The 13,926-nt window shown below is 38.3% G+C and overlaps 1 protein-coding gene across 2 annotated transcripts in view; it reads right to left on the bottom strand.

Moving 5' to 3' along the window:
* The window catches only part of LOC136867204 (probable tubulin polyglutamylase TTLL2), a 226,125-nt gene extending 214,493 nt beyond the window's left edge, over positions 1-11,632 (bottom strand). For both annotated transcript variants that reach the window (XM_067144338.2, XM_067144345.2), the window contains exon 1: positions 11,174-11,632. In XM_067144338.2, coding sequence (XP_067000439.2) covers positions 11,174-11,245 — 72 coding nt within the window. In that variant the 5' untranslated portion in view covers positions 11,246-11,632. The remainder of the gene's footprint in view (positions 1-11,173) is intronic.
* Between the last annotated feature and the right edge of the window lie 2,294 nt (positions 11,633-13,926).

Here is a 13,926-nt window from a genome sequence, read left to right as displayed (position 1 = left end):
TTTTTAGTAAGTTTTACTTGTAATTTACTTCTGAAAATAAAATTGTGATCATTAAATTTTAGCAATCGTTGCATTCTAGTCGCATCGATAGCTTGGTATCTTTGGAGCCCCAGCACTGGCAAGGCGTCCCACCAAGGATACGACGCGCACTTGTTCATTTACTTGCAGGTTGTCGTGATTACTGGTTGAGATTTAGATGAAAATGAAATGTCGTATGGCTTTTAGTGCCGGGATATCCCAGGAAGGGTTCGGCTCGCCAGATACAGGTCTTTCTATTTGACACCCGTAGGTGACCTGGCCCCCGTGCCATTGGAATTAACCAATTAAGGTTAAAATCCCCGACCCGGCCGGGAATCGAACCCGGGACCCTCTGAACCGAAGGCCAGTACGCTGACCGTTCAGCCAACGAGTCGGACGAGATTTAGATAATCGTGTACTACGTGGTCAAGATGGTGATGGTGGTGATGCTTACTGTTTTAAGAGGAAGTACAACTGAACAGTTGCCCTATATTAAGACCATTTTGAAGGTCTGACAGTTCGAAAAGTGAAGGTACCGGTCAAAGAAAGGAAAGGGGCCACGAAGGGCGTGAAAATGAAAGACTCCCTAGCCCTAGAAAACTAATGCCGTCGAGAATAATAGTTGACCGAGGAAGGTCAGATGAAACAGAGGATATTGACACAAGCAAGTGGAAGCAATGACAGACTCGCCTAACGGAAACCGTGGTCGCCAATCCACGCTACCAAGGTGAGAGGGTTAAGTTTGTCGCTTAACAAGTTCGTGGTTAGCTTGTTGAGTTGTTAAGCTAGGTCCTCACAGGTCCTCCACGAGTCTGAGTATATATCTTATTCCAAATGAAACGAAGATGTCCATTGTTGTATTTATTAATCGACTAACACTAATTACATTTGAAGATTGAAAGTCTATTTACAAGTTTTGAGGCCTGACGCCTAACAGCCAACTCAATCAGTTGGTAGTTCTTAAGAGACTACATTACAAGATACCTTTTCCGCTTGGAGTCCAGGGTTTTATATGATTTAGGGCAGTCACGTGTCAATCTCTCTGGGTGGGATACATTGCCTTCATACTGGTTGATTACTAGGGAAGAGGGGGATATGTGTAGCAAACAGTTAGGAGTTTAGGAAGGGGTTTCTGATGGCACCAGGGAGTGGGGCACATACGTCACGGAAAGGTTTGGGTTGATTCTGCCAAGCCTGAGGATTTGTGTCATCCTGGACTCTGAGTTGTTATTGAAAAGTTACATCTTGACTCAACAGTATTGGTCACTAGTTTACCTAAGGTCTGTTGAAACTGCTTGACACTGATACTGTATGCCAGCAACAGTAATAATAATAAAAGTAGCTTTTAGAAGCCGAATCCACTAGTATTATTTTTATGTTACTGTCCTCAGTAACATTTACACTTTTCTTATTCCTAATTTTTACAGATTTACACAATTTATACATTTTCTTCCTGAACATGATTGTAATACTTCCTACTATTAGTAATACTAGGATGACATTAGTAGACACAAATGTTTTTGTATCAACAGAGGTTGTAGGGATGGGTTTTAAGTCCAGTTTAATTTTCTTTACATCTAAATGAGAAATATAAAACGTAATTTCATTCTTAATCAAAGGTTCCTTCTGGATACCTAGGAAAGGATAAGTATGGATGTAATTAGTAGGTTTCTGTTGTAAGGTTATTCCCATACTGGAAATAGGGCAAGATTCATTGGAATAAATTACCTGTGGTCCAGAAATCTGGATGGATTTCTGGGATTCTGGACATGTTTGTAAAATTAACTCTGGGTTTCTTGTAAAGAGCAGAATATGTTCTTTGTTTAGGGGTCTAAATAATTTTACCTCATTCTTTACAGAAGCAAATTCACATCCTGCAGTGTTTATTAAGTTGCAACTTGTGATTCTTGTGTTATAATATAAACATACGTATGATAGGGTGTTCTTAATACATGGTACGGTAGACCATTTCATAATTGGACCTTATAGGTAGTATTTTTCAGATGGGACAAGTATAACATTATTAATGGTGGGTATAGGGGTTACATCATATAATTTATATTGATTTCCATTTGTGATTGGCATGGAAAGGATTATAATCATTTCTTCTTCCAGCATAAGGACTTGAGTTTTTGACATTTTTAGGTTTTCATACTGATGATATTGATCAGTATGGATCACACTCTGTGTAGGGTAGATTGATAACAAATGTTTGACAATGTTAGTTAAGTCTTTTCTTGACAGCAATTTTACATTTGTCATCTCGTGAAATGAAAGACTAATGGTTTCTTGAAGCACTCGTATGATTTTTCGGAATTTGTTTATACACAGTAACACGTATTGGATGTTTTCTAGTACTGTAGATTTATCTTGAAGTCTTCTGTTCGAAGTATACCTTGAATTACCTTCATATTGTCATTACCATGATTCATTTCATCATAAAAGTTTTGAGCAATTGAATTTGTAAATGATACTAGTTTATTTATGTGCTTAATTTCATTAAAGTGACTTTGTTTTAAAGTGTTTAAATGACTTTGTAAATTATCTAAATCGTCCTTGTCTAGATTTCCAGAGATGAACTTAATTACTTTTCCTAGTCCGTTTATTAAACCTCATGCTTATTTTGTAACCTTGAAACCTATTGTTGTATCCCATTATATGGCCATCTGGCTGCAATAAATTCTTATTTATTAAACCTCGGTTAGTTCTATTAAAAGTATTAGCTTATTTAATTCTTTTTTGGTATCTTTGGTTATTTCAGTTAGCTCATATATTAAGTGAGGAAAAGTATTGTTGTTTTTTAATACAAGACTAGAGACAGTATCATTAATAATTTTATATGAATCTTTTAAGGTAGTAAGATTGAAATGAACCATGAATTTATGGTACTTATTGATTACCAATACAGATCCCATGGGGTCGGCATGAAATCCTGATATGGTTATGGGTTTGGTGTAGATGGTGGCATATCCTGGTAGGAATCTGGAACGGGAAGAGATTTCCTTTTAGGTTTAATGTCACGGAAATTTCTGACATGGGTCTTGCCATTTTTCATTTTACAATATACTCGGTTCTTTTCGATTTTGGTTATTGTGCCTTCATTATATAGGTTTTTGGACTTCCTTTTCCTGGTTAGAGGGTCTAGGACATACATCTTTTCACCTATTTGATAGGAGTGTTTGAAAATGGGCTTTGCTGGGTCAGATTTATTCTCATTTAAGATTTTCATCTGATTTCCTTGTCTCTCAATATATTCATTAATTTTTGGAGACGAGGAGAAGATGTGATTTAGTGCTTTGTAATACGGGCCATATCAAGCATTGAATAGTGGCTGTTTGGTTGTGGAGTGAATTGAAGAATTATAATTTGTGATCGCAGTGGTTATTAGCTGTGGGAGTGGAGTGAATTTATCATGATCTCTCGAGATTCTCACTTTTTCGAGTAGGGTTGAGTTCAGTCTTTCTACCGGGGAGTTAGACGATGAATTCAGAGGTGTGGTGGCATGATATTCAATATTAGTAGCTTTACAGTATTCTGTAATTAAGCTATTCTCAAATTCTCCTCCCTGATCATGGGTAATTCTCATGGGATATCCATGGTGTGAGAAATACACCTGCAGTTGATTCAGAACTGCCATGGCTGTGCCATTGGATAGTACATACGCTTGTCCGTATTTAGAGAATACGTCTAGTATAGTTAAAATACGATTCTGTTCAAAATGAAAAGTATCGATATGAATCAGAGCGAACGGGTGGTCGGCTGTAATAGGGCCTTGGTTTGGTACCTCGTTAGGGTGTATTTCATATTTATTTCTCTGGCATAAGTTACATTGGTTAATTAGATTTCTAATTTGCTCCTTCAAATGTGGCCAATAGTACTTGGTTCGAAAATGTTCAAATGTTTCAATGATACCATTGTGGTTTATTGAATGGTATTGTAATATCAACTGTTTCTGAGTCTCTGAGCTTTCAATATCTTCTAGAAATTTAGATGTCCTAATGATTATTAATTCTGACGTAAATAATTTCTGACATACCCTGATGAATGGGATTTTGAGTGTTACGTCGTCAAAGTAGGCGGCATATCTGTTTGACGTGTTAATAATTTTGAGTAGGTGACTATTCAAATCTTGTTGGAGGTTTTTCTCTGTTACTATCATGATATGGCAGGTATATTTCTTGAATAGTTTTAGTTCAAGGATTTTGGGGAAGTTACCATATTTTATGATAAGTTGGTTACAGTTTTGATTCAAATTTCTCTCTGATGTTTTTAGAGTGAAAATGGGATCTTCTTGATTTGAATGTACAGTTTCATTGTCCGTTTCATTCTGGTATGTATCATCTCCTGGGATGGGTACATTAGAAAATGTTTCATCATTTACGTTTACTTGTATTCTAGAAAGAGCATCTGCGACATAGGTAGTTTTCCCTTTAACATATTTTATGTCAAAGTCAAACTCTCCTAATTTCATTTTCCAGCGGTAGAGTCTTGAACTGGGATCCTTTAGGGTGAAAAGCCATTGCAGAGGATGGTGGTCACTTTCCACATGAAAGTGTCGTCCCCATAAGTAAAGCCTTACTTAAAATGCTTACTACTTTCTACGAAGGCAAGCAATTCTCTCTCTATGGTGGAATAGTTTTTTTCAGCGGGGTTTAGGGTTTTGGAATAATAGGCAATAGGGTGTCCCTTCTGTGTGAGCACACTCCCTATGGCAAAGTCTGAACTGTCTGTGGTTAACACGAATGGTTCTTCGAAATCTGGGTAAGCTAAGACTGGAGCATTTATTAGAAAGGTCTTTACTGTTTCAAATGCAGATTTGTACTCAAGGTTTTCTGCATCGATTTTTGATCCCTTCTTTAGGCAACGGGTCATTGGATGTGCTACTTTAGCAAAGTCCTTTATAAATTTCCTATAGAAACCCGCTAGGCCTAAGAATTGTGTGATTTCTTTGGTGGTCTTGGGAATAGGGTAACTTTTGACTGCCTTGATTTTTTCGGGATTAGGTTTTACTCCGTTCTGTGAACCAACATGACCTAGGAAAGCTACTTCCTTGTGGGAAAATTCAGTTTTATCGAGCTGTATTTTCAGATTTACTTCTCGTAATTTCTGCATTACAAGGGTCAGGTGTTGTTTATGTTCCTCTAGGGATTTGCTATATATGATGATGTCATACATACCAGACAGAATTTGAAAAGAAGGGCGTAGGGCATACTGTGCTCTTTCCTACTTTTAAAGACACCACTCAAACTTATTCGTCTACTGATGTCATTCCAAGCCATCTCTCCACTGACAGCTCGGAACACACCACTTATTCGAGCAGCTCGCCTCCTTTCTCCCAAGTCTTCCTAGCCCAAACTTTGCAACATTTTTGTAACGCTACATTTTTTTGTCGGAAATCACCCAGAACAAATCGAGCTGCTTTTCTTTGGTTTTTTTCCAGTTCTTGAATCAAGTAATCCTGGTGAGGGTCCCATACACTGGAACTATAGCCTATCTAAAGTACTTATCCGATTACTGTTTGCATGAAGGAGCTATACAAAATGAATGGAGAGTAGCTAAAGTAGTCCCGATGTACAAAGGAAAGAGAGATAAATGTAAAGTGGATAACTACAGTTCATTCAGCTTTATACACGTTCTATAAAAACTCTGGGAAAGCATTCTTTCTCATTATATTAGACACATTTGCGAAATTACTACCGGTAATTGGTTTGATAAAAGGCAATTGGGGTTTAGGAAAGATTCCAGTGAGGCTTAACTTGAAGGATTCCAGCAGGATATAGCAGATATTTTAGATTCGGGAAGTTTAGTGACCTACCCGAGGTTTTTGATAGGGTAGATTATGGGAGACTCCTGACAAAAATGATTGCTACTCGACTAGATAAAAGAGTGAATGTATAGATGGCTAAATTTCTAGAAAATAGAACTCAGGGAAATAGATTAGGCGAAGCATTATATCATCCTGTAATGATTGGCTGTATTATAGGACACCCGAATTTTCTTTTGTATACTGTATAAATGATATGAGTAAAGAACTGGTATCAATGATCAGGCTTTTTGTGGGTAATGCCATATCATATACGGTAATAAATAAATTACAGGATTGTGAATGATTGCAATAAGACCTCGACAAAGATGTGAGATTGATCGCCGACAATGGTTATAATGGTAAACGGTATGAAAATTTAGGTTGTAATTTTCACCAAGAGGAAAAGTCCTCTCAGTTTTCATTACTGTTTTTATGGACTGAAAGTACTTCACGGGCACCGTGTAAGTACCTAGGTGTTAATATAAGGGGAAACCTTATTCGGGGTAATCACATTAACGAGGTTGTAAATAAGGTTTGCAGATCTTTTCATATGGTTATGAGGATACAATCAATCAATCAATCAATCAATCAATCAATCAATCAATCAATCAATCAATCAATCAATCAATCAATCAATCAATCAATCAATCAATCAATCAATCAATCAATCAATCAATCAATCAATCATCTGCATTTAAGACTGTCTCTCAAGTAGCAGATTCCCTGTCAATTGTTTAGCAAGTTTTTTCTTAAACGTTTTCAAAGAACTTAGACATTTATCGAACATAATTTCTTTCAATCCCTTACTTCTCGTTCTATAAATGAATATTTGTCCCAGTTTTTCCTCTTGAATTCCAACCCTATCTTCATATTATGATATTTCCTACTTGTAAAAGCTCCTCTTAAGCTTATTCCTCCACTAATGTACTTCCACGCCGGCTCTCCACTGACAGCTCGAAACATACCATATAGCTGAGCATCTCGTCTTCTTACTCCCAAGCGTTCCCAGCTTAAAGTTTGTAGACTTTTCGTAGCACCACTCCTTTGTCGGAAATCACCCAGAACAAATCGTGCTGCTTTTTCCATTTCTCGTATCAAGTAGTCCTGGTGTGTGTCTCATACACTGGAACCATACTCTTATACCCCCTCTCCTTTACATCCTTACTACAACACCTAAATGCCCTCATAAACACGTGAAGAGATCTGTAATCATTCTTAACAACCTCGTTAATATGGTTTCCCTAAAAAATGAAGATCATTTGTTATATTTACACCTAGGTACTTACAGTGATCCCCATGAGGTAATATCACCCCATCAATAAAGTAATTAAAACTGAGAGAATGTTTCCTCTTGGTTAAACTTACAACCTGAGTTTTCATCCTGTTTACCACCATTTTTCAATGTCCATCTCACAACATCGTCTAGGTCCCCCTACAATCGCTCACAATCCTGAAACTCATTTACTTGTCTGTACAGTATAACATCATCCGGAATTAGTCGTATCTGTGATTCCATATAACAAAACATAATGCCCTGCGGATTACAGGATCCGGTAACACTCAGTCTAATTCTCTGATTTCTATTTTATAGAAATGTAGCCACCCATTCAACCACTCTTTTGTCTAGGCCAATAGCCTTCATCTTCGTCAGTAATCTCCCATTATGTACCCTATCAAAAGCCTTGGATAGATCAATAGCTATACAGTCCATTTGACCTCCTGAATCTAACATATCGGTTATATCTTGCTGGAATCCTACGAGTTGTGCTTCACTGGAATAACTTTTTCTTAACCTCATCTGCCTTCTATCAAACCAGTTAGTAATTTCGCAAACGCGTCTAATATAATCAGAAGCAATGCATTCCCAGATCTTACAAACTACACATGTCAAGCTGACTGGCCTGTAATTTTCCGCTTTATGTTTGTCACCCTTTCCCTTGTACACTGGCGTTACTATTGCAACTTTGATATAACTCCTTCATGCAACAGTAATCAAATAGGCTAAGTATTTCAGATATGGCACTCTATCTTCTTAATAATCCCCAGAAATCTTATCAACCCCAGCTGCCTTTCTAGCTTTCAACTTTTGTATCATTTTGTAAATGTCTTTATTATCATAGATAAATTTCAGTAATTCACCAGTATTAGTCGCCTCCTCTATCTGGACTCCTTATGTACAACTACCGTTAGGTACTGCTGAGTACTTCTGCCTTCTTTAAGTCTTCACATATACACTCCCTTTGTTCACTAATGATCCCTGGAATGCCCTTCTTGGAATCTGTTTCTGAGTTAAAGTATGTAAACATTTCCTTCCATTGCTCCCTAAAATTAATATGGTTGCCTATTATGTTTGCTATCATCTTATACTTAGCCAATTCCCCCCCCCCCCCTAAATTCAATTATAATGATCCTTACCGCCTTTAAAGGTGAATAACTGTTTTCACACTCCTCAATAATTACTTTAAAGCCATCCTACAGGCTGTTTACATTTTATTTACCATTTCCATTGCTCATAATTGCTTTCTAAAAATCTCCCCATGCCTGTCTTATCAGCCACATGGTATTGTCTAATACTCCTACTTTTACGACCTTCCATTCTATCACATTTATTTCTACGACAAAGGTAGCTTCATGATCACTTATACTATCTATCACTTCAGTTTCCCTGGAGAGCTCATCTGCTTTTATCAGCACCACGTCTAGAATATTTTTCTTCATTTTGGATCCATCCCATTCTGATTCAGCTGTCCTTCCCATATTATTCACCGTTTGTTGATCATGATTTCTATCGTTCGCATTCCCTTCCTAGTTAATATTTGGTAAGTTCAGATCACACGCTGCAATAATGTTTCCCACATAGCTGATTATCTCATCAAACAATTCCTCATCAGCGTCAGCCTTGCCAGTTCTGTACACCCCAAAAACATCAATTTGCCGATTATATTTAGAGATTAGTTTTACCCCTAGAATTTCATGTTTCTCATCCTTTTTTCGTAGATTACAAATTCCTCCTTCATCAGTATGAATACTCCTCCCTCCTATCGTTCCCAACCTATCTCTACGATAAACACTCCAGTTCCATGTGAAAATGTATGCATCCATAATATAACTTCTTAGTTATTCAATTCCTATTACAATATCTGATATATATATATACAGTATCAAAATCAAATTAGGGCCTACTTAATTCTATTCCTTTCTTTACAATACTGTAGAGTTTAACACTAACAAATTTATATCATCCTTACTATTGACTTCATGCTTCCCATGCTGCCATGACCGCTCCCAAGTCCACCCTGTTTCCCTGAATCTAAACAAACCCTGTAACTTATATGTGCCATCTGCCTGGATACTTATCTCATACACACCCATAGAGGTTGTAGTAAGGATGTAAAGGAGAGGGCCTGTAAGTAACTGGTAAGACCTCAGTTAGAATATGGATCCAGTGTACGGGACCCTCTCCAGAATTATCGATCAGAAAACTCGAAAAGATACACAGAATAGTAGTGGATTTTGTTCTGAATGATTTCTGACGAAAGAGTGTGTATGTATGTATGTATATATGTATGTATGTATGTATGTATGTATGTATGTATGTATGTATGTATGTTCAGTTCTCAGACCAAAGGCTGGTTGGATCTTCAACAACTCTAACATCAGCTGTCATAGATGGCCTAGGCATCACCGAAGAGGCGTACTAGGGAAATAAGGAGTGAGGTAGTTTTCCGTTGCTTTCCTCGCGGTGCCAGAAGTTGCTATTACATATCAGTCTGCCAAGCCCACTGAAATGCATGCACCAACCGACCCTATGAGCAACATTTTCACACCATTCATAGCAAGGATTGGCTGCATGAGGAATGGCATTACTAGCAGCGCTCATACCTCAGTCACTTTCATATTGTCAAAGCCAAGGATAAGACAGAGACAGATCAATGAAAGTAACAAAATTGATCTAACCTATACCAGAAGACACAGTGCACTGTAAACACTAGGTCCCGGCAGCAAATCCCAGACGAAAAAGTAATGTTAGAAAAATGTTGCAATGGGCTGGAAAGACTTGGGAGTAAGGGGACGAGCTGCTTGACTAAATGGTCGTTTCCGAACTGTCAGTGGAAAAATGGCGTGGAATGAAACTAGTAGGCGAATCAACTTGAATGGGGTTTCTAAGGTAGGGAAATAGGAATTAATATTAATTTGGAATTCAAGAGAACAGATTGGGGTAAATATTCTTTTATAGAAAAATGAGTTAGGAATTGGAATAATTTACCCGGGAAGATGTTTGTTAAAATAATACCAATTTCTTTGAAATCATTTAAGAAAATACTAGTAAATAATTGATAAGGCATCTGTCACTGGGCGTCCAGCTCCATGGCTAAATGCCTTTGGCCACAGGGCTCCCGGGTTCGATTCCCGGCAGGGTCGGGAATTTTAACCATCATTGGTTAGTTTCGCTGGCTCGGGGGCTGGGTGTATGTGTTGTCTTCCTCATCATTCCATCCTCATCACGACGCGCAGATCGCCTATGGGCGTCAAATCAAAAGATCTGCACCTGGCGAGCCGAACTTGTCCTCGGACACTCCCGGCACTAAAAGCCATACGCCATTTCAATTTTTTTTTTCACTGGGCGACAGCCCTGAACGCAGTGTAGCAGTGATTGATTGATTGGCCCTTGTGCTTAGGTGGCTATAATAATAATAATAATAATAATAATAATAATAATAATAATAATAATAATAATAATAATAATAATAATAATAATTTTATGTATTTATTTTACATTTTATGGCCTACATTGGACAACTCTAGTCAATTATACAAAGGATTTCTTGATTTCCTATCAGCCCAATATTTTTTCATTCTGAGAGATGCTGCCTTCCTTTGTTCTGTTGAAAATACCCTCCCATTAGACCTTTTATTATATGTATGTATAACATCTCTTTAACTGCTTAGTAAAATTGTAAGATAAAGGCTAATTTATACCGTATGATAGTAAAACTACAGACACAGACAGATTTCTTGCATTAAGCCCATTTAAATGCCGACCGACTGTAAGGAGATTCGATCTCGTAACCTTGAACTTAAGAAACAAGTGCATAACAAATTGCAAATTGCATTGTACATTTAGAATTATAAAGGAATGAATGAGCCAGATACGTCGTCAGTTAAACTGGGCTTAATACATTTCTTATAAACTGACAAGATCTGCATACTCGAATACAAACAGTTACTGAGTAAACTAGTGTATGTGAAGCAAATACTCGACCGAGTGCAGACTAATGGTTAAAGTTCACAGGAGTGAAACTACAAGCAAGCTATAAAGCCATGTGCGAAATGTCAGAATGTTCTTACCTGAAGCAATAAATTGGGACCACTTCCGTTCTCGTTGATCCTGAATATAAACGGTCCACCGTCAAAAGCCATAAATAACTAAAATCAGTGTTAAACGCAGTTGAATCAAGTTGTCATTCTTAATTAACATTCAGACTTATAAGAAATTGCTGGCACTGAACAGGAGCCTGTCTTGTGAAGAATAGAAAACTGTATAGCCATGATAAAATGAAGACTTGGGAAGTAAGGTATTATTTTGAATAACTCTCTTTGTATTCATAATCCCATTTAAAATCTTGATTCACTATTAAATTCACGAATAGAATATTTCACTAGCCTTCAAAATATGCGTGACGAAGTTAACTAACGAACATGCCATGCCGTCGTTGAACCCCGCTGACAGAATTAACCACAAATTAGACAGGCCTCCGTTACTACAGGGAGCCCGCGGACGACTAAACATGTGAGCCCAGTGCTATATTGTCTTTCTCCAAACTGCCAGTCCAACCTCCCTCCCTTCAGCCCTCTCTATATATTACCTTTCCGCCCCTATTTCAGATTCCCCCTCCCCTACTTTCACTTAAACCGTTCCCATTCCCCGTCGGCTGACCTTACCCCGCCGTCCGCACGACTTCCTAGCTCAATTTCCCCCCACCATTTCTTTACGTAAACTTCTACATCGAACGTGAGGTGGCATATATTTGGAATGTTATGTTTAGAGGTTATGATTAATGGCAAAGAAGAAATGCTTGAACTTATCAACATTAACTTATATTAAAAAAATTTCTATATTGGTGAAATACCTTCCAATGTATTTATACTATGTACACCCTTTCAGTTCAGTATCAATTTATAACCAAAGAACACAATACCAAACTTCTCTGTGATTGAAGATATCTTGATATATCATTCATTACACCTTCAAACTATATTCGAGAGATATACAGTGCTTGATTTCCTGATCAACTCAAAAAGGATATATATATATATTTTAGATTCTAATAAATTAATAATGTATCATCCATTTTATTAAAGCGTATTTACCCAGGTAAACTTGTTTTCACGCAACTTTAAAGCTCTCTGTGATAATATGCCAATACTTTAAATGTTGTAGTAAGAGGCGATATAATTAAGACAGCTGACAGTCATAACCAAATCAAAGAAGCTAGCAGGCTTTACAGATTTCATAGCGGACTAATTAAAGATGAATGGGTTGAAACCAACGAGCTAGAAAGAAGTATATAGAGTGACTGTTTCACCGCCATATTTGAAACCAATTGAACACCGAGCCCGCCAAATTTTGAAGGACCAACACAAGTGGGCGTGATGAAGCAAGGATACAAGGCGCAGGAATGAAGAAACACAATATTCTTCAAGAGGAAAGCACTCAAAGTTGCATTTTTTCAAGAGCATTAAAAATGCAGTACATACCAGTACATAACTATATATTGCCTAAAGAAGGAAAATCAATACATTTCCAGAAATTACAAAAAATATCAGAATTTACAATCATCAACGTACGTTTGAAATTACAGTATTCACAGAGAAATCGAAAAATTTAAGAAACGAAATTTCCACTTTCGGAGGTTCACCCAGCCTACACCAAAAATTAGTACCAGGGTAATTCCTGGGGGCAAAGGTGGCCGGGCGTAGAGCTAACCACTTTATCCCATCAAATGCCGAGGTCACGAATAGTGGAGGCCTTTACCTTTCACCCCTCCACGGGCCTTCATGAACAGTACGGAGATGACTTTGCTTTGCTTTTGCTTATAGAGAACAAAACTAACAGAACAGAAAGTCAGGAACAAAATAATATGGAGAAATTATTCATATTCCTTGAATAATAATAATAATAATAATAATAATAATAATAATAATAATAATAATAATAATAATATAACCGAGCGAGTTGGCCGTGTGGTTAGGGGCGCGCAGCTTTGAGCTTGCATTCGGGAGATAGTGGGTTCGAACCCCACTATGGTGATATAGGACTGAACGTCCACATATTACTCCGTATCGTTGGCAGAGGTGACTAGGAAATTCAAAACTTAGCAGATATGACGCTGGATAGAAAGCGTCTTCTATCATAGTTATTGACTATGTACACTGACTAACAGAGCAAATGCAACACCAAGAAGGAGTGGTTCGAAAGGGATGAAAGTTGGGGAAAAAACAGAGACGGCACGGAAGAATAATTGATGTTTATTTCAAACCGATATGCAGGTTACACAATGGGCACGGCATCGACTCAGTAGGATGTAGGACCACCGCGAGCGGCGATGCACGCAGAAACACGTCGAGGTACAGAGTCAATAAGAGTGCGGATGGTGTCCTGAGGGATGGTTCTCCATTCTCTGTCAACCATTTGCCACAGTTGATCGTCCGTACGAGGCTGGGGCAGAGTTTGCAAACGGCGTCCAATGAGATCCCACACGTGTTCGATTGGTGAGAGATCCGGAGAGTACGCTGGCCACGGAAGCATCTGTACACCTCGTAGAGCCTGTTGGGAGATGCGAGCAGTGTGTGGGCGGGCATTATCCTGCTGAAACAGAGCATTGGGCAGCCCCTGAAGGTACGGGAGTGCCACCGACCGCAGCACATGCTGCACGTAGCGGTGGGCATTTAACGTGCCTTGAATACGCACTAGAGGTGACGTGGAATCATACGCAATAGCGCCCCAAACCATGATGCCGCGTTGTCTAGCGGTAGGGCGCTCCACAGTTACTGCCGGATTTGACCTTTCTCCACGCCGACGCCACACTCGTCTGCGGTGA

This window comes from Anabrus simplex, chromosome 1 (genome assembly GCF_040414725.1).
Source record: "Anabrus simplex isolate iqAnaSimp1 chromosome 1, ASM4041472v1, whole genome shotgun sequence".
In the NCBI taxonomy this organism is placed as follows: Eukaryota; Metazoa; Arthropoda; class Insecta; order Orthoptera; family Tettigoniidae; genus Anabrus; species Anabrus simplex.
This window is presented reverse-complemented; position numbering and strand designations above follow the sequence as displayed.